This window comes from Labrus mixtus, chromosome 10, assembly GCF_963584025.1.
Source record: "Labrus mixtus chromosome 10, fLabMix1.1, whole genome shotgun sequence".
NCBI classification, from domain to species: domain Eukaryota; kingdom Metazoa; phylum Chordata; class Actinopteri; order Labriformes; family Labridae; genus Labrus; species Labrus mixtus.
The window spans coordinates 10293974-10315550 of NC_083621.1; the positions used below are offsets into that span (position 1 = coordinate 10293974).

Here is a 21577-nt window from a genome sequence, read left to right on the forward strand (position 1 = left end):
AAAGGAGTTATGAAAAGAATTCACCTCCTGTACAGTGTGAACCAATATTAACATGGGCCATTCAGACCAAATTCATTTTTTGAACCAGGCTGTAAACATCTTTACCAACATTTTTTTCTGCTGTCAAAATGGGCATTTTAACATGAGTGTAAATCTTGTTACTACTTGTTGTCAAATGTCGCCATCATTCCTCATTTAATCCATCCATGCTCGGGGCCTGACAACTCCCTGTTCCCAGGACTCCTAGAGTTGGCAAAGTCAACTGGCAGTACCAATTTCTGCATAGCTAATAGAACTAACTTGCTAACAGCAGCCAAACATAGCTGTGGCGGTGTCTTTAGCAATGCCATCTGTACTTCAGAAACTAATTAAGATATGTTCCAGTTTGACCAAATTCAGAGACATAAAACATTGGCATATTATATTTAATATGTTATAAAGTTGTGTCTTTTGCACAGATAGGTACCTGGCCCTCTGCAGCAAAATTGTTTGTCCAAAAGCTACTCTTTTGGGGCATATATGGCGCTGTCAGCCATCTTACAATTGGGTTATTGATGCACCATCTGTTACTAGTCAGCCAAGTTAAAATCCCATAATTCCACCACAAGTGATTCTTAATAAAAGACAAGAATTCATTATTAATCTGCTGTCTGCTGCAACTCCTTACACCTTACGGGCTTGGTATTTGGTTTTCTTTGTGTTTTAAGAAGCTCCACTGTCACTGAATGTTTGCATCAATCATTTATTCTACCTTACTTTATGTCTCTGCGTAATCCCTGTTGTCACACGCATCATTGGAAAGCTCAAAGAAAGAATAGCCTTTCATGGCTATGATTTTCAACCAATAGTAAAGCACTTGACATGCGTGTCGCAAACTGTGTATTTTGTTCCTTGTGTTTTACAGTGCAGTGTGGACCTGATTGTCCTAGAAGTTATACCGAATAAGTGTTTCCTGTGGTTGATTGGTTTGTTGCCAGCTGGTCTCTGACATGCAGATGGATGTGCACTGTGTTATTTACACTTTTGTGTCAGTCCTCAAGGAAATAGCTTGAAGTATGGGAAAGGTTAGGTGTTAATGTGGCAGTAGTTTGAGGCAATGTTTGCTGACAGCTGTGATGAATTGTTTCCATTGTTCTTGTATTCCTTACCATTCAAACACTATTTCCCTGCCACATGATAATCCCTATCCGTATATAACTACAGCCGATCTGTATTCACTCCTGAAACTGCAGTATATATTACATTCTTTATTAAAGCGGCTCTTTATTGGTACAGTGTTATCATAATGTTTCTGTTGTGGAGGAACAGTACACGGCATTTTCTCAGTTTAATTTACAGTGTGATGCGATACATACATTTGTCAGGTTTATGCCACTGAATGAGCAATGTAAAAGACACAATCTGGAGACAGAAGCATTTTTTTGAAATGGCCATATATCATTAGTTTGCATGCGTCACATTCAAATGTCAAACATTTCAAGTCGTTCCACATAAAGTGATCAGTGCATTAAGTCTTTATATCAATAGTGTCCTTGAATTCACTTATTTTGTGAAAATTCAGATTACGACTAACTTTTCCCAGGTAGAGGTTTGAATACGTCCTGTTTTCCCAGGAGTCCACTTCTGAGTCGTCATAAAAAATGTAGTTCATGAAATGGATGGCAGGCAAGTTTATCGTATGGTTTCATTTAGTCCTTCAGAGCATCTACAGTACGTTCAAGGGCTTATCTGAGCCACGCATTTCTCTGTCCAATGTTTGGACCGAAGAGTTGTTTGACTAGTAGACGTTTAGTTCCCTCCTCAAAGAAGCAGCATCATTCATCGGTCCACATGTGATGTAGGCAGGCTGTGTGAGTACAGTTGGTTCTCTCTGATGAGGTGTAGAGTATCGGAAGTCCCATTTTTCTCACAGTTTTGTCAGTTCTTAGATTGTAAAATTGCTAAAAGATAAAAGACACACATATAGATCAGTTTTTTTTTTCTTGTTTCACACAAGGTTTGCAATCAGCTTCTATCTTTTGTTGAGACATTTTTCAATTTAATGTTTCAGCAATCACATGTAAAAAACGACTGCTCAAATGTTATTTTTACATTTGGAAGGGTCCTGAAGCTGTGCACATTTAAGAATATTGTATCTTTCAGCAACTGAAAAACACTTAAAGGCTTTATATGTGATTTTTCACACTTAAATATAATAGAAATCAAGTATATCCTCTGAAAATAACTCTGTGAGTCATGACTGTCTACAATGAGTGTAACACCCGAGTCCCACTGTCTGTGATGCTTTCCGAGTCCTCCAAGTCCTATCTTCAGTTTGTTGACATCGCCAGGACGGCCGGCCGACTCCTCCCCTCGCGTATAAAAGTTGTTTAATTGAGGGACTAGAGAAAAGAAGAATAACATACTGTACTCACTGCTTAACTGTGTATCTAGATCACGGTCATTTCAGGTAAATTTACATGCAGTGTGAAGATACAAGCATAATAAAGATCGCTAGCATTAGCATGCTAACACAACAATGCAGCGCGAGTTGTTTTGGTTTCATGCTGGTGCTCAAGGGTGACATCTGCTGGATCAAAAAAATCGCATATAAAGCCTAAATATAAAAAGCATAAAAAGAACATTTTTATCTGCAACAAACTTCTAACATCTGTTTAAGCTTTTTATATCAACAATATGATATAAGTAAATTATTATTATTTTGGTTAATGCACTAAAAAAAATGCTTCCCCAGTATAAGACAGTAGGTGCACAAGATAATGTCAGCCATCTCCCTTGAGGATTTCATTATTTGAAAATACATGCATCATAGATATAATTTGTTTATTCTTAATTTGTACCATCTTAAAACAATGTCTCATGAAGTGTACACTTTATTCTAAGTTGATATTGTTGTGCTTTTATTAGCAGATAGGATGAACTGTAGTAAAAGATCATGTTGCACTTTAAATGTATTTAACCTGCTTTTTAACATTTAATACAAATTACAAGACACCAAATCTGATGACGGTGTCATGACATCCAGGCATGTAAATTGCAGTGGTTAACTCTTTACAAGGCTCTTGTGTGTTGGGTTTAATGTGGTGCTGTGTCAAAGCAAAGGTCTGAAAACTCGCCTTGTTGCTTTTACTTACAGAATATTTACAAAAATGTGCATGGAAATGGTAAACTAATGATTTGATCCTGTTCACAAAGTGTGAACATACACGTGAAAGCAGGATGTGAAACATAAAGTGCCTCCCTTCTGAAAGCATATTTCTTGGCCTAACAACGATATTGCCATATGGCCTGATGCTCGGTGGATGACACCAGTAGGATCTGAGTGTCACAGTTCATTTGTTCTGGGCCTGACATTGTCTGTGGGGGTTAGAGGGATGCATTTTTTTCTACTTACATACTGTACTGTGGTTGACGCTGAAGCCTTTAGCAGTCGGGCTGTTAATCTTGGAAGTTCCTTTTGTTCTCTTCATCCTGAGGCTGATCATTTAAATCATCTAGAAGAGCACATGACAATGGTCGTACCACACATTTTTGATATTTTGTTTTTCAAAGTAAGACAGAGATGATAAATATGATCCAGTGTAATTAGTTGCCTACAGTCTTCACATACAACCAGCATCATATAAAGTACATCTCACTGCATGTAAATGTGGCAATTTCCACAAATTGAACGTAATTTTATATTTAAAGAGTTTGTAGTCATGGCTCTTAATGCAATAACTGCATTGCTGACATAAGTCTCTAATAAGTCTCTGTATAATGTCAGGTCTTGTAATTTTGTGTTAAAGACGTGTGTGTGAATCAAACTGTACTTTCCACCTGTATGGACATCAGTGACAGCGGTGTCATTTCCAGTTTGGGTAGTTACTGCGTCGGTCCTGTTGTTAAATTCTTGAAGCACAAAGTTTTGATCTGTAACACCAGCCCTGCAGGTAAAATGTGTGTGGCCACACAACAGTGTCACCTCTGTAAACGGGTCTCTGCCTGAGAGGGGGGAAAAGGAAAGCTTGGGATTAAGAGCAAAAAAAAATGTTTTCTCACAGGCTGTTTGTCAGATACAACAATATACACTTTTAAATGAAACCTATTGTCAGACTCCAGGATCTAAAACTGTGCAGATTTACCTTCATACTTTAATTTTTGAGCTACCTTTTGGTTCTGTTGAAGACTGCTGTCTGCTGCTCCTCCCACTGTAAGACGGGCATCGACATCTTAGTAGATGGGTGTAGGCTGACCTGAAGTCTCTGTTTAGGGCTCCATAGAGTAGTGGATTGAGTGCTGAGTTGGCATAACCCAGCCACAACACAAAGGGATATTCTTGTACTGTGCTGGGGTCTGGATGCTCTTTTAGGCCCAACACTGTGAACAGGATGAAATACGGCAGCCAGCACACCACAAACGCTCCGATCACTGCTGCCAGAGTCACTGTGGCTTTGTGCTCCCGCAGAGCCACAGCTGTAACGTTGGAAACCACCGTGGTGCAGGTGGAGGGACTGTTCCTGCAGTTGTAAGTTAAATAAGTGGGTCTGGCACTGCCTATGCGTTTGGCCTGCGCCTGTGCAATGCGAAGTATTCGTAGGTACGTCCAGCACATGGCCACCAGAGGCAGGTAGAAGGTGAGGAGAGAGTCAGTCAGTACATAGGGTCTGTTCAGTTCAAAACGACATTTCCGCTCCTGAGCCCAGGGCCCATGGTTTTGCACAGTCCCATTAACAGTGTTCCAGCCCATTTGGATGGGCAAGAAAGACACGGCAATTGAAACCGTCCAAACAGCGGTCATCGCAACAGCAACTCTCCATGGCAACACTAGTGATGCATATCTCAGAGGCATGGTCACTGCCAGGTAGCGGTCCACACTGATTACAAGGAGGGTGAGGATGGAGGCAGTGCAGAGCATGACATCCATGGAGATGTAGAAGTTGCAGAAGACCGGGCCGAGCGGCCACTCACTGTTAAGCTGAAGGAGGGCGGAGAAAGGAAGGACCAGGAGGCCAAGTAGCAGGTCTGTGACGGCCAGTGACACGATGAAGCAGTTAGTGAGACAGCGGAGGCGTCGGGAGGCGCAGACAGCGAGGCACACCAGCACATTACCACTGACAGTCAGGAGGATTAGAAAGGACAGGAGGACACCCAGCATCACGTTTGACAACATTATTGCCAGATCTTCACCCGAGACAATGTGATAATGTCATCCCTGGGACTTCACGTGAACCATTGTTACAATTTTTTTGAAGATTAAGAATTGATGAGAGGAAGAATTACAAGCCTTGAACTCACATGAAAGTGTATTAAACATGTTCATGTAGAGTGCATGTGCTCTGAATGACATGCCTCATGTGATCCCTGTTCACCCCTGTTTTTCTTCCAATATTCTTTATGCTTTAGTTGCCAATTTCTTTGAGTGATTTCTGTTCCTTGCAGGCCTGAACCCTGCAAACAATAGCTTCCAATGCTCTATTCCAGCTTTTTTCAGACAGAGATGTTATGCAAGAAGTTGGATGGATGATATTTGTCTCTTGCTTGACAAATGCTGCTAATGAGAATTGTAAATCCGCACTATGCTGGGCTGTTGAAATGTCTGTGATGGCTGTTGAAAAGCTTCTTGTTTTAGTTGCTGATTCTTGGTGGTCTATGGCAACACTGTGTCCTCAATGCCATCTTCTTTGGCTCTGCTGACACCTAGTGGACACAGATGAAAAACACAGTAGATAAGTATTTCTTCAACATAGTTACAAATACTGCAAAGGAATACATGCACATAAAAGATCAGTGACTTTTTTGATATGGTTATATCTGTTTTTTTGTTATAAAACCTATTGGTTACTGGTAGTGAATTCATTATTTATTCATTTAAATCATTTAAAAGAAAAACTATAAATTAATGGAAAAAAATTAAACTGCCTACAAATACTTTCATGTGACTTTTGTCACAGATAATGACTTTTTTGCTCTGTATATATTCTCCATATATGTTGATCTATGTTTGTAAATGCTCTGTGTTTTAGGTCTGTGACGTGTTACATGTGCTGCTGCCTGTCATTCAGCACGTACTACAACAAGACCGTAAAAAAAAAGAGCGTGTGGTAAACTGGCTTACCTACAGTGCCGACTTGTCACCCATTGGAAAAAAAAGAAGAGGCGATTTAACAGAGTGGTAAACAAGTTTTTTTGATTTGTGTTGCTGGCATCAAATTTAAAATGAGCATTTAATTTAGTTTTTTGACACACACACACACACACACTTTCACTCTTTCATAATGCAAGCTAAATTTAGTCCTGAGAGACTTACAGAGTTGTGAAACCAAAATAAATTATTTGTGTCTGATTCTAAACTAAGGTTTACGTCTAGCTTTCACAATTAATAATGGTAAGTAATTCAGCACCATGGAGCACCATAGTAAATCCAGTCACAACATTATATATCATTATTACAAGGACTATGTTATATAAATGCATGTCACTGTGTAATTAAATTTATTTATGATCTAGGAACAAGGAAACATTATTTGATGTCATTCATGTTTTTCTAACGAGCAATAGTTTAAAGCAGCTAATAGAAATGTTATTCTATTCATGTTCAACCTAAATACCAGGACTGATGAGCAGGATGCTTGTGGGCACAGTCAAAGCTAAGATGTAGGACTTTATTAACAGCCAGTAGCAGTCTGTAATTACTACGGTGCTATGGCTGGTTTTGGTTTAGTTTTGATAAACATTTGATGAGAAAATGTGAAAGTGTGGTCCAATTGTTAATAGAAGCTCTGTTTAATATGATCAGAATAAATTAACTGTTGAATTGAGTGCAATTAATATATTCAATCTAGAGGAGAGAAGCTGGGATTTATGTTTAATTTGCAGAATATGTTTTTTCTTATAGTACTCACTCTTTCATGGACAAGTTTTCTAATACTGTAATGGATAATAAGGCATTTGCCAGAAATGCTCACTTATCTCCTCAGAAACAGAGAATGGGAGCAAGGGAGAAACAGAGTTGGATAATTTGGCTTCATATGAAATGAGGAGAAAGAAAATTAGATAATGAAAAGAGAGGTTTTAATGAAATCTGGCTAAAGCAACCAGAACATCTAATCTTTCAACTCTTCTAATCTTTGCTTCTTTGTTCTGTTCACACATCTTTTTTTTCTTTTTTTCCCAGAGCCACTCCGCTTTGAACGTCATCCAGAGCAAACACTGATAACACAGCCTCTAATGTAGAGAAGAAGTGCAGCTCTCAAATGCAAATATCACCTCAGTCTTCACAGCTGATCTGACAGAGGCTGAAACTGAGACGATGAGAGACCTGATATTTCAGCAGTTTTCATCATCAAACGGAGTCTCTCACACTGTCTGTCACTTCTTTGCTTTGTCTTTCTATCTCTCAAACTGTCTGTCACTACCTTGCACTCTGACACCTGCTCAGATGAACAGTTAGATTGACTCCTGGCTTGGCTCCATCACAGGCCTGTGATGCAAACAAGATACCATTCTGCCCACTCACTTACCAAAAACCACTGTACCAAGTACAAGACTGATTTAGTACAAGTATAATGGATGTGACCTAAATCCATTTAGACTCTATCAGTGTTTATTACTGACAGTCTGTGCTGTCGTTCACCTTAATGTTCCGAATGTCCTCTATAGCAGTGGTTCCCAACTGGTCTAGCCTCAGGACCCACCACCAGTGTCTTCATGAAAAGTCGTGACCTGAATTTCAGATATTTTCACCAAAATAGATTTGTTCAATGTGAAATAGTGCAGTTTGGACATCAGACAGTAGAGAATGTAACAGAGCAAAGAAACAAAACAAACATGTTGGGAAAGCGCTTCATAGACTTTTTTTTCCACACAATATTTTTTCCAGGCACACATTAACGACCCACTGAAAATGGCTCTGTAGTAAAAAAAAAAACACTTATTCAGACAAAGCACTCCGTGATAGCTACCATGATAACTAACTACCATCTGTTATTCCTCACAAACTTCTCATCAGTTGTCCTTTACAGGGAGTGTTTTTACATCTGTACATATAATCCCAAAACCTCACAAACACATTCACCATCAGGGCCTGCTTCTACGCTCTGACACATAACCCAAACATAAGTCTTACTAATGGTTTTTTGGGACTGTAATGGATTGTAAGACAGCTGAGTGCTGTGTTTTCCACACCGAATGTGAAGGCTGCTCTGCTTTTTGAGGTTTTCCTCAGGACAATACTTTTTCATGTTTTCAAGGGACAACAAAAAAGAAGCATGGGGTTTGTGTCTTTGAGGAGAGTGCTGGAAGAGTTCATTTCCATACAAGGCTGTCTGAGGTGACACCCAAGAGTTGGGAGACACGACAAAGTGATAAACATTTAGGAGCTACCTGACAGCTTCGTATCCTTGTCTCCTACAGTATCTGCCAACATAAGAAAGATGCAAACAAGCTGGAAAGGGTTCATTCTGCCATTTCATCTAGACCTTCTATTACTCATCAGCATCAGAGTGAAAAGAGTGCAATTCGGGTATTGGGATGAAAGGCAGGCATAAAAGAAGTTGGAGTAGTAGCTCTTGAGCAGACACATTCTGAGCTCAAAGATGGGTAATGAGGTTATTTCCCTCTCAGCTAGGACTCACTGCCTCATTTGTGAGATTCTTCAAAAATAGAAAGTGTTCATTTTGTGACCTTTTTTTTTACCAACCAGATGTGTCTTTTTAGAACTCAATGCATTTGAAATATATTCTTCTTCAACCAAATCAGAATCATGTGTATTATCACAAATGCAACCTATTAATATGTTGGCACAGCGGAAGGAAAATAGGTTTGCAGTATTGAGATAAACTCCAAATGCCTGCAGGGTGTGAAATTAACCTTTAAAGACATGAAAGCAAAGGAAAAGATCAATTATCTGTATTGATCTGCCAATCTATGTGTCTGTCCTTGTATGTGTCCCTGTCAGTATTCATGCTGTTTTTTGTTTTATAACATTTAAGGGAAAGGGTGGTGTTCAGAAGTATAGCTTCAAAGAATCATCCAGAGTTCAGGAAGCTCTGGACGATGATCTGGCTGCTTCATACACGTCTTACAGTGACATCATTTCAAAGTATTGCTAGATCAACTGCAGCATGTTCAAGAGGTTAGTAAATAAAAAACACAACAATGAAACTTGCAGTAGCTCTTTTTCCACTGCAATCTAAACTACTATAGAAGTTTGAGATGACTGACCATAGATTTAAAATGCATTACAAAAGTAAGGGATTTGAACTACAAGGCCAAAAACAAAAATACAATTTTGGGGACTTTTACACTGAAAATGCGTAATGTTGAACTTTTGTCTCTGCATGCAGCATCAATAAAAGCATCATAATGCTTTTGGTTATAGCTAAATGTATCCCCATATAACTCATTTGAGGTACCTGTGTCTCTTTCTTCTCTTTCTTTTGCACATAAATCTCTCACTGTCTGCATATTTGTGAATGTGACAATATGCTCGTCTTTGTTTTTGTCCTTGACAGAGGCACTGGTATGAAAGGGAAGTGGTCTTGGATACTGGGTTGCTTGGTAACAGTTGCGTGTCCTGACTGTTGGAGAGAAGCTGAGGAATCTTTGCTGCTGTGTGAAAAAAGAATTAAGTGACAGACACGACAGCAGACAGGTTCACAGACCGGGGGGGCTTTTGACACATAAAAAATGCAGAGATACTCTCAGCATGCATTGTTGTGGCCATATTCAGTTCACATCACGATCAGGGTAAATGGGGATAATGACTTGCCCACGATGTCTTAGTCTTGACCTTATAACACCTCTGTTGTGTCAACGGTGATGAACATATGTACAGTGCTTAAATACTTCTGACAGTAGAGTCACATTGTCTGTTCAGAGGAGAGCACACACACTCACACAGGTCCAGAGTCAACACATTGGCTGTCATTTATTAGAGTTACACTTCACTGTAGCGATTTAAAAAGGAAACTTCTGGCCTGCCCTTCGCAGCATACTGTTCTCTAAACAAGTCATGACACTAAACCACATCCTCTCTCTGGCTGCATCAGCAAACAGGCCCTGCTGCAGCTTCTCAAAAACTGTTTTATTCTTAGAAGATTATTATTTTTCTTTTTTGAAAAACTCATCTCTGAAAGTGCTTTGCTTTTTTTTAAGTTGCTCCAGGAAGACGCCCCCCCCCCCCCCCCCGCCCCTATTTTTAAGATGACAGAAGAAGAACAGATAAGAAAGCACTAACATAACAACAAAATATCAATCTATCTGTATTGTTATACATTTTTTTATTTATTGTGTGTCTGTCTGTCTAAGAGATGTGTAAACTCAATGTATTGGTTTGAGTAAATGAAAGTGAAAGTTAAGGGAGAGTTCAAATGTGGAACAAAGAATGACCCAAATACAACACGATATAGAACAGACAATAGCTATATGGTCTGTAACATCCCCTCACGCACACACACACTTATGCAGTATAACGTTGCTTCCTCATTTGCACAACTGGTGAAAAAACCTTTTTATATTATATATTATTATATAGTACTTGTACGTAGTTTACTAACCAGGCGCAGGATTGACTCACTTGAACTCTTCTCAATGAACAATGTATGAATTTAAACTTAAGTTAAAACACAATTCTTAAATGTGACACATCTTTTGTGTGTCTTTCACAAATATGCTTAAAAATTGTAAGTGTATAAGCTGATGCACTCCATTATCTGACGTCAATGAAAAACACGAGATAATTAAATAACATTTCTGTTACTTGTGCTGTTAATTAATAAAGAATTGATCAAGTATCTGTAATAGTCCTGTTTTGCTGCTGACATACACTGCAGCTAACTTAATGCAGACTCAAGGCAAATATTTACTCTCCTTTACTTTAGCTATCACACCAATAACAACCCAATAGATTAAGTTTCACAGCCAGATCCTTTAAGTTTGATCACAAATCAAGAATAATTTATAAAACATTAATTAATAAACTCACCGCAGTGCCGCTTCTGCTTTTTCGTGACAAACGTCCTGCTCCTCTGGTCTGTTCCCTGAGAGAACCACAGTCTCATAAAGAGTGTGTGCGTGATAAGTGTGTATATGCTGTAGATATGGGAAAGAGGGGAGAGGGAGAAAACGAGTCATCATCTCTCTCTCTCTCTTTCTCTCTCTCCCTCTCTCTCTCCCTCCCTCTCTTTCTCCCTCTCTATGTCTATTATCTTTCTTTTATTCTGTGTGTTTTCTTCTCTGTCTCTTTAGGGAACATTTCTTTTGTAGTTATTTGAATACCTCTTCCATTCTCTAATCATGTTTTGTCATTTGTGTTTGCCAGCTGCTATAATAATGCTGGTCTAACCATCTCTTGTCTTTGGAGAATTGGTCCGATTATCTTAATTATACAACCAACCTTTTCCATTCAGCCCCAAAGAAGTCACAGGAAATAAGTGAGAGACACAATTAGGATTCATAAATATGCATGACTAACTGCGTTCTAGGTTCTATTTTCTTCTCATGTCATATATTGCAAGAAAATACCTCTGCCCTCTCAACTGTAAACAGTTTAATAATTGAGGGTGTCTTTGGAGCTTCATGGATGGATGGCTGTTGGGTAAATCTCTGAGAACTGGCGCTGCTTATTGGACTGGAGTGATGTCAATGACCCGATAGGTCACCAGGATTTCTAAATCAATCTCTATTTCTGTTGCAGCCTTTTTCTCAGCCATTGAAGCTATTTTTATTTTATGTGCCTTGTGTGGTTTCTCTTCTCTGACGAATGTGTTAGTACGACTTCATGAAAATTTGTTCATTTTACTTTGTCAATGTACCATTTAAATCTGTTTAACATCTAAAAGTAGCTATTCTAGGTTTGAGTAGCTGTAACCATATCTATGTAAAACATCTCATGGCAGCAGAGTTATATTTGGATTGGAGCCAACTGTCTGTTGTAAGCAAAGGTTTGCTAAGAATGAAATATGTCTGACATTTACAAGTCAAGATGTCTTCTTTCTAGCCTTATAGAGATATATCCAAGTGGACAATAATTTGTAGGATGTACCTTCTAGCAGAATATAAGCAAGTCTGTTAACATAGAATCTTTGTCAGTACTTTGTCAGTCCGTGATTGTTAACAATTTGTGTTCTGTTACTGTTGTCTGACCTCGGCCGATTAAATGGTAAAATAATCCACAGTCTGTTTCGCGATTTCATCATTGAATTTATACAGCAAAAACATCACCCCCAACTAACAGAATGGCAATTCATCTTCAGAGCTTCAAGCTAACAGTTAAAAGTAATTGTCACGGTTGTTTTTATACATTTTGATTGATCCTGCCTCTATTCTCCTTATCTAATTTCTGTCTCTCCTTCGCTTTGTCTTATTTTCCCTGACCCTAATCATATATAATCTAGTGCTGAAGTACTGAATCACATATCTTTCCTGTATTGTTTTTTAATTTCCCTGTCCATCTACCCATAGATTCAAGTACTCGACAAAGGCTGTGACTAAATAGAGACGGCCCATTTCTGCATAATGAATAGGCGGATGTGGGACGCAATAGTGGTCACATGGTTTGAAGGACTTAATAAAATGTTTTTTTTGACTGTATCTTCACAAATACGTTGTTGTGGTTTAATTAAAATGCTTAAAATATTGACGTTTGGGATGCATACGTTTAAAAGCTAGAAATCTTTTAATTCATAAGAAAATATGTTTTGTCAAAAAGTTATTGCAGCGTTTACACATAATGAATTATACTTTCCTCGTACTAACAATTGGGGCCCCAGTAGTGTTTCGTCACCAGCAGACGATGTGATACTAAACTAAGCACACACAAATTAAAGAATTGTTTATCAATTTCAATTTCTGAAGAGAATTTGGAACAATTTTGAACAGACCTTTAACAGAAATACACCAACAAAGTACTTGGCTTAATGAGAATATTTATTACAAGTGATGAAATCACAAGTGAATAAATGAACATTAATAAAGAATACAGGCAACCTAAGATTAAAATGATTATGAATGGAGATATTGTAAGAATGAGATGAGAGGCCTTCAACTGTAAAATTAACTAGTTAATATTATATTTGGATGTAAGCTTGGATGTACATTTACATTCCAATAAAGGCTATTGATAACATGCCTCTGAAGTTTGACTTTTTACACCATTACAATACTTACAGGCAACTAGTCATCATACCTTCTGCTCCATGAAACACGTTAATGCTCAATAGTACACATATATAGTTCTTTAATGTATTTGCATTGTACTAAAATGCGTTCATTTTCAAAGGGCATTAATGCGGCTGAAACAGGTGCATCCCAAATTTTTCAACATTAACTTTTTAATATAAAATTATAGTCATTATGGCCTTTAGAAAAATGTTTTTTTGGGGAGGTGGGGTAGTGCACTATAGGCCCCCTGTGGCCTAAGCTTTTGTCCTTAATGACATTTTTTCCCTCTTACATTACTTTTACTTTTATACTTTTAGTAGTTTTGAAACCAGTACTTTTACACTTTTACTTGATACTTCAACTTCTACAGAAGTCTTTTTAAACCCTTGTATCTATACTTCTACCTGAGTTATGAATGTGAATACTTTTGACACCTCTGATGACTTCAATGGAAAGCAGTGAAAGTGAAAACACAGAGAAACAATAGAAACCTGTTGGAGTGCAGCCATGGTACCAGGAAAGAGATGTTCTTGGTACAACGTGGTCGAGAGGCGTACTATTCAATGGCAATTAGATGTTATTGCAATGTATCATACTGTGATGGAAAAACAGTTTCATAGTAACCCTATAACAGCTAGAACACAAGGAAACATCACCTAAAGGAGGTAAACGATGATAAATAAAGTCCAACTTAATTTTATGTAATCAATATATGTATATGTAATCAATAGCTGGGTCCAGATGCTGTTGGAGCAGCTGGTGTTTTTGTTCTTAATGTTGTACTTGTAACTGATGGCAGTCTCCTGCATGGAGGACCATAGCGTCATAGTGTCTTCAACTAAATGAGTGTAAGGGATAGACAAAGCTTTTTCAAGATTTCAAATAGTATAGATCGGATGACATTCACATTGAGTTGAAGTTGAGTATGTGTTGTTTTTCTGATGACCCACTCACAGAGGTAAGAGAAAGGCAACATTTATTTGCATGTGGATTTTCTAAAAAGGAACTTTTCGAGGTAAGGTTTGCATTGCAGAGAAGTGTAAAAGAATACGTTCTGACTGGGTTTCTATGCACGCTTTTCACATCATCCTCTTTTAACCCTCAAACTATGATACAGAAAGTGAAATCCACTGAGTCCAAAAGAGCAAAGTTGAACATCACAAACTGTGCAGGCCTGTGGGCTCAATAGGACTCCACCTTGTTGTACTCACCCACTTCCCCTTAACGGCCCGAAGACAGGAAGAGAGGAGAGACAGAAGAGGAAGAGAGTCAAGGGGGAGGGGCTTATTGCTTTCATTTTACTTTAAAAAAAAAAAATACAGAAGTGAGAATTTAACAGACATCTCTAAAAAGGAGTGCAGGCCGGAGAGAAACAGGAGAGAATCAAACAGGCAAAACTCAGAATTGAAATAAGGTTAAGGACTACATGCAATCATGGCTCCTTGGACGAGGACCACTTCGGAGCGGTATGGTGTAGGTAAGTCGAGGTTAACCCTAACCAACCCTAACCCTTGTGTGAGCCTTTTCGTGTGTGAGGCTTACTATCATATGGCTTCAGTGTTTCTTTGTTAAAATATGGTAGTAAACTTTCCAAATTGTGAGAAAAAATGAGATGCCCATCATTTCCTGCTTAACAGGATGTAAGAAGGTGCCTGATACAAATTGAGTATTTGCACATCGGATGTAAAACATTAAAATAACTTTAATCTTAAAATCACTTGAACCATCACATTTTAGTGCACCATAACTCATAAATGGAACAGTTGAATGCATGCTTAACAAAATAACATCCATCCACAGCTGATGCAGAGGTGAGTGACAGGTGTTAGCCAATTTGAATGCATGGCAAATGATCCATTTTGTAAGAAAATACATAAATCCTGAAAATGTCAGTGTTAGGTTTGGAAGGATTGGTTTTGGGAAAAGGAAGCAATCTAGACTGAGAGAGAAAGTTTTTCCAGTCAAATCCAGTTTATCTGTGTGTGGTTTTAACATGGCGGAGCTGATTAACGTGTTGCTGTAAGATATACCATACTCCTTGAAAACAGTTTTCTGACTTCTTAAAAGAATTGAAAATGTTATAATGAAACCTGATTTATAAGTTGCAGTAAGGAAGGCATATTGTTTGTGTTGTAGAAAGTGAGGGACGCAGTTTTAAGTGTTTCATATCAATATTTCTAGTGGTAATTGTTTAGGATGAGTAATTAATGAATGACTGAATAATGAATAACTATTTGAGTGAAAAACTAGTAAAACACACTGCAATGTTGTTAATCTACTGTATCTGGGCTGATATCCTCCTTGTCTGTGTATGACTACAAACAGGAAGTAGAAGACGGATGGTAGTGTTTGAGTTTGAAGCTGTGCAGTTAAAACGTGTAACTGTAAGAGCAGTAACCACAAAGTGTCATCAGCTATACACACATGCTTTTTTTTTCTTTTTAATGCGTTATTTAAATTCACATTTTGGTCTAATAGTGTGGTGCTACAGAATATTAAATAGGTCATTTTAAAGCTGTTTAAATGCTTATTTTGTGCCCAAAACATTAAGTTGGCCACAGATTTATTTCTGGAAACACAAAAAGAGAAAAAAAGCCAGCAGAGAAACACAACCTGTTTCACTGAAACACCGTCTTATTTAGTAGACTGATTAACAAAGCACCCTTTTCAGCGAGGCTGTTTTCTGCTGCCTACTCTTTTGCTCTGCCAAGGGAAAAGGGAGTGGACATACTCTGATTTGCAGCCTCTAACCGGCAAACAGGCTGTTTTTTGATGATAGTTATACTTACACTGTTATGTACCTTGATCAGCTGCATGTACTGTAACATAAAGATTTGTGAAGAATCCTGTTTCTGTTGCGTTGCTGCTGATAGTACTGGCCTGCAGAAACTCCATACCCCTGACTATTAGGACCTATAGCCTACTCATTAATGGATGATGCTGAGTGATGTTTAGTTTAATTGAAAAACCATTGTTCTATGTCTAAAAATAAAGCTTTATGTCGAAAGTGGTCGCAGTGCTCAAGATGAGCTTTAAAATTGCTTGTTTTGTCCAGGTTGTGTCTCACCACTCAGAACAAAACCAGAAGATATGCAGTTTATTTTTACGTGACAAGAAATAAGAAAATCCTCATAATGTGGAGGCTGGAAATTGCAATTTCTCCTGTCAAATAATTTCAATAATATTTTTCTTTCACTTTACTAGCATAATTATAAATCCTATTTATTTAATTTATTCTATTTAAGTTATAAGACATCCAATATGCTATCAAGTTATCAACGTAACTGAGCTCAAGTGCACTACAGAAGTCTGATTTAAAAAAAAAAAGCAAATTCTGTTTTGCTTATTTTCCTTGTTTTGGTGATTTGACAGGATTAATTTAAATCATAAGAAGTTACTTATGCAACTTTTAGTGCTGTTTTTTTAACTGTCACGTGAAAGCTTTATCAAGTAACTGCGGTACTCAACCAATCAAGCTAGCTGACTGCTTTAGCTAACATTTATCCTGCAACATGAACAATCTTAGCTCTGCACAGTTCATGTATGTGTATGCTTGTGATTTTTTTGTTGTTGAAATAAATATTTTCTAAATGAAAAAAAAAAACAGTCTAAACTGCAACCTTCATGTGGTGTTTATTATTATTATTATATTTATTTTTTAGTGAAGTGGAATTTTGTCGGCCATGGAGAGAAGCATCTTTCCCTGGAAGTAGGAGATATGGTGTTCATCCAAGAGGCCTGTGATGGTAAGACTATGTCAAAACTACAGAGGAGGATCAGGGCAACTGAAAACTACTTATTTTTCTTATCTCATAAAGTTACTTTTATCTTCCTCAGTATGCCTATTAGTTTTAATGTAATAGTATTTATTCCCAATTATACTGAACGACATCGGACACAATGAAACATCATGCCCAAATAATAAATTGTACACACTAGACCAAGGGTGGGCAAACTTTTTGACTCGCGGGCCACAATGGGTTCTAAATTTTGACAGAGGGGCCGGGCCAGGAACAGATGGATGGAGTGTGTGTGTGAACTAATATAAATGACATGTAAAAGCCATTACATGAAAGGATTTGGCCTTTAACAGGTAGCAAAGCATGAATATGCAAGGCTCATTGTACAAATTGATTTCCAAATGCATTCATTTAATTACACTCATTCATGTGTGAAAATATGTCCACAGCAAATGCAAAGTCACAAAGCCAGTTCTTGTCGCTTAGCTCAGGAAATTCGTCGGATTTCCCCATTAACTCCAAAAATGCGCTGATCTCCTCTTTCAGCTCCCACACTCGTTGAAACACTTTGCCCAAACTTAACCAGCGGACACGAGAGTGGTACAGTAAGTCCTGATGATCCGCATCAGTTTCCTCCAGGAACATAATAAACTTGCTCGTATAAAGTTAACAAGTTTTACAACTGGATTCACGATATGATTAAGCTGCAATACAGACTTACACAGAGATTCCTGATGGATGATGCAGTGAAGGAAAATAACATCCTGGTCAGGGTTTTCCTCTTTCACTTTATCCTGGATTCTTTTCAGCAGCCCAACATGTTTTCCAGTTAAATTGGGCGATCCATCCGTTGTGATATTGGCAAGTTTACTCCAAGGTAGCTTCATTCTCTCGATGACAGCAGACACCTGGTTATACAAGTCCTCTCCTCGCGTTTTTCCTTTCAGGGACTCCATGGTCAAAAACTCCTCCGTTATCTCAAAACTGTCATTAATCCCTCGGATAAAAATGAGGAGCTGAGCAGTGTCTTTTACGTCATCCAGTGCTAGTGAATATAACTTAAAGGACTCAGCCTTGTGTTAATGTGTTAATTAATGTGTTAACATGACAAATAACTTTATTATACATTCATAATAAAAATAAAAATACAAGGTTAATACTCCAAATTGATATTGTATTCTTCCTAGTTTCCCTTTAGTTTTCAGTTTTCCAATATACTGTTTAGACCATGAAAGTCTCTCTGTAGACTTGTCGATGTAGTTGACCTCAGCTTTGTCTTTCAGGGTGGTACAGAGGTTACTTAGCTAGGAACAAAGCCCTACAGGTAAGAGCTCCATCACACCAGCCTGTTTATGACATTGAACTGAGATGTGATTATAACACATACGCACGGACATTCAACCTGCTGTATTGAATTTTTATTTAGGATTGCTCTTTTTCAATTTTTATGGATAGGAAAGGAGAAAGCCACCTCTGTTTTTTCCCCTCTTTCACCTATATGACATATTTTCTATTCCAGGGAGTGTTCCCTGCAAGTTTCATACATCTGAAGGAGGTCATCATAAAAAAAAGAGGGTGAGTGACGCTAAAAGGTCTAAGTTGACTTTGTATCCCAAAGTCTTACTTTTTATAATTTGCAATTTTTTCCACATGTTTATTTCTTGACAACAGAAAAGAGGAGGTAGTGTTGCCTGCAGAGATGCCCTTGGTGAAGGAGGTGACCACCACATTGAGGGAGTGGGGCAGCATATGGAAGCAGCTCTTTGTGGTAAAAAAATAAATGCAAGCTAATACTTTATGCAAAAGTGTTTTTTTTTTTTTTTTGAGTGTAACACCATACATCTACCTGTCCAGGCCAATAAACTGACTCGTGTGAGGCAGGTCATGAGACTGATGTGTGAACTGATGGAGTGGCGTTCACAGCTCCTGTCTGGCACCCTGCCTAGTGATGAATTTAAGGAGCTAAAGCAGAAAGTCACCTCTAAGATCGACTACGGTAACAAGTATGTCTGTTTACAATTTATCATAGTCGCTCTGTAAAACTGATTTATTTGATTCATCTTACCATATTTGCCCTTGTCTTATTTCCATATTGACGTGTCAAGCCATACATTTTCAGCTACTTTCTCACCTAAGCCTTCTTTCTTATTTCATCTTTATCTTTCCTCCCATCATCCTTTCTCTTCTTCCCTCCTTTGTTACAAACCCTGATTGTTACCCTTTCTTCTTCATTCTTCTTTTTTTTTTTTAACCTTCCATTAATCTCTGCAATCCCCCTCCCCTCTCCTATAACAGGATCCTGGGGCTGGACCAGGTGGTTCGGGACGATGACGGGAACATTTTGGAGCCAGAGCAGGCCAGTGTCATCAGTCTGTTTCGTGCCCATGAGGAGGCCACAGCCAAGATCAATGAACGTATCAAAGAGGAACAGGTAAGGAAAGGATAAGGTAATAGTGCTGCAGGGATCAAAAAGAACTGAGAGAGAAATACATTTTATATGGTGAGAATGTCATGGAATGGATGGAAAATGTTTCACATTTTATATTTATGTAAATATAGCCATGTCTTTGTCATTGCCGTAGTTTGACTCCACTACTGCTCCCAGAAACATATCTGCCTTAACCTCTTCTCACCTTTCAAAGGGGTACTGAATACAGATCAATCTCATGCGAAATGAACACAGATAGGATCACTTTTTTTGCCAAGATCATTGTTGTTGTTTTTTTATTACCTTTTTGCCTGTGCTGATAAGACGGCTGCAGAGAGACAGGAAATGTGAGGAAGAGATAGTGGGGGGTATGCGTCAAAGGGTCAAGGCCTGGAGGCTGATATGTTGAACACTGTACTGTAGCCTCTTTATACGGTGCACCTGGTCTGCTAACTGGGCTAAACCAGTGCCCGTCACACCTTTTTATTTCTTCTTTATAAGAAAGAATTAGAGTAAGTCTCTATCTAAATGAAATTGCCTGCAGTGGATGGTACATTTTACACACCAATCATGTCTACCGGCCAAACCTAATTAAGAACTCAGGTCATCACAAGTTGGCTTCACTTCAGCTCCATACAGCCTATTTGACCAAATTGAGTTGTATCTAAGACGAGAATGAACATTTCTATTCTGTAATTTTCTTCTTTCTGTTAAAAAACACAATTTGGATTCAGCAGCTGACAATTAAAAAAAAAAAAATCTTATAATTATTAAATGCTGTACAAGCCAACCAGATGTGTCTTTACCTTTAAATAGACAGTTTAATCTGCCATTTCACCCTGTTAGACGTTTGTCCTCATATAACCTCCTACAACTAATGTCCTCTCCTGCAGTCCAACATCCAGACAGACCACAGTGGGATGTCGGCACGGATCCAGTCCTCCCCCACACACAGCCTGTACGTCTTTGTCAGGAACTTTGTCTGTCGCATCGGAGAGGACTCGGAGCTCTTCATGTCCCTCTATGACCCCATCAGGCAGACCATCATCAGGTGTCTCTTGTCTTCCTATTTTAGCGTGTGCTAATAGCCTCATACTGTGATCATTAATAGGTATTTTCAGGATAGCTTGAGGATTCCCCAGACACCGGTAATTTAAATGCTAATGTGTGTACATTAAGGCTTTTTAATAAAAATGTTATGTTCATAATGAAGTCTTTCATATGAATGTAATCTCCTTTCATACATTTGAAATCACTAAAGAGGTGTAGTATTGGGTCAAAAACAAGGTGCGTGACTATGAACTTATATTGCTACCTATATTAGTTTATATATACGTGATTTATTATTTATGACTCCTAATTTCATATGCTAATCTCTGAGATTGAGATGCAGAAAAACATGACGGGGGTTTAGCCTCCTTTGTCTCTTACTAATTTTTCTTTCTGTTCTCTTTTGCCCCTTTTGTCGATATTCCTCCCCTTCTCTTGTTTCCTCATTTCTCACTCTGCTAGATTTGAACAATGATATGCCAGAAATAACAATACAGATCGCATAAATTATAGGGCAGGAGATTCAGACTGGCAGCATGCTGTGATGTCTGGCAGAGCTGATGCTAAGACCTGTCACTCACTGTCATGCAGGCTATGTCTAAGTCTCTTAACAGTGCAGCTGGTGGTACAAAGATAGACCTGGATCGATCATCTGCCTTTAGAATAATATCCACCGCCATTAGGACCTTAAACCTCCTTCTCCTTTTCTAACCATTTGTCAAGATGTCACTAACTCATTTGTTTGCTCTTGTTTAGTTGTTTTGATGTTTCTTTGATTAGCTAAATAGTCTTTTTTTTCCTGTAGTGCTCTTCATTCCTTAACCTTGTTTTTTTCCGGCTCTGCCCTCAAACATTCACTGTGTCTACATGTATGTCTTGCTGTCTGTCCTATTATTTCCACTGTCAGTCCAAATACTTCTGGGAATAGAGGAGTTGTATTTTTAGCACTTGAATCTTGTCATTGGTTTTTTTTCTCACATGGCGTGAATCTGCAGACTTTTAGTCAAGAGTGATAAGAAGATCTTTAAATGTTTGAGGTTGAACATTAAAAATGTTGTGATGCATAACATTGTAGAACCGTAATGTAATTCAAATTGTGTGCTTTTCAACTCTTTCCCACCCTTGGTGCAGTGAGAACTACTTGATCCGATGGGGCAGCAAAGGATTCCCCAAGGAGATTGATATGCTCAACAACCTTAAGGTTGTGTTTACAGTA

The 21577-nt window shown here is 38.3% G+C and overlaps 2 protein-coding genes across 3 annotated transcripts in view; one reads left to right on the plus strand and one right to left on the minus strand.

Annotated features, from left to right (window-relative positions):
* Nucleotides 1-1314: 1314 nt before the first annotated feature.
* On the minus strand, nucleotides 1315-11105 carry hrh2a (histamine receptor H2a). 2 transcript variants are annotated; one of them, XR_009674660.1, is made up of 5 exons: nucleotides 10967-11105; nucleotides 4150-5679; nucleotides 3820-3984; nucleotides 2273-3494; nucleotides 1315-1923 (listed from the first exon to the last, which is right to left on the minus strand). XR_009674660.1 is itself a non-coding variant. In XM_061048061.1 (5 exons), exons 2-4 carry the CDS (start codon nucleotides 5150-5152, stop codon nucleotides 3439-3441), a joined length of 1224 nt encoding a protein of 407 aa, XP_060904044.1. In that variant the 5' UTR covers nucleotides 5153-5679; nucleotides 10967-11104; the 3' UTR covers nucleotides 1315-1923; nucleotides 3391-3438. The 2 variants fall into 2 exon arrangements, 1 of the variants encoding a protein (XP_060904044.1); XM_061048061.1 differs by having other exon boundaries at nucleotides 3391-3494; nucleotides 10967-11104.
* A 3349-nt stretch (nucleotides 11106-14454) lies between these two features.
* The window catches only part of LOC132981928 (dedicator of cytokinesis protein 2-like), a 94117-nt gene continuing 86994 nt past the window's right edge, over nucleotides 14455-21577 (plus strand). The window contains exons 1-9 of the mRNA XM_061048067.1: nucleotides 14455-14620; nucleotides 16806-16889; nucleotides 18167-18207; nucleotides 18403-18458; nucleotides 18555-18651; nucleotides 18738-18886; nucleotides 19179-19314; nucleotides 20205-20362; nucleotides 21493-21574. Of these exons, the coding sequence (XP_060904050.1) occupies nucleotides 14578-14620; nucleotides 16806-16889; nucleotides 18167-18207; nucleotides 18403-18458; nucleotides 18555-18651; nucleotides 18738-18886; nucleotides 19179-19314; nucleotides 20205-20362; nucleotides 21493-21574 (846 nt within the window). The 5' untranslated portion in view covers nucleotides 14455-14577. The remainder of the gene's footprint in view (nucleotides 14621-16805; nucleotides 16890-18166; nucleotides 18208-18402; nucleotides 18459-18554; nucleotides 18652-18737; nucleotides 18887-19178; nucleotides 19315-20204; nucleotides 20363-21492; nucleotides 21575-21577) is intronic.

Excerpts from the sequence above, each read along its gene's own strand:
- hrh2a (XM_061048061.1), bottom strand. The coding sequence starts at position 5,152 with ATGTTGTCAAACGTGATGCTGGGTGTCCTCCTGTCCTTTCTAATCCTC. Across the intron at positions 3,985-4,149 it reads GTCTTCAACAGAACCAAAAG|GCAGAGACCCGTTTACAGAG; the intron begins GTAGCTCAAAAA and ends CCCCCCTCTCAG. Across the intron at positions 3,495-3,819 it reads TGTCACTGATGTCCATACAG|ATGATTTAAATGATCAGCCT; the intron begins GTGGAAAGTACA and ends GTGCTCTTCTAG.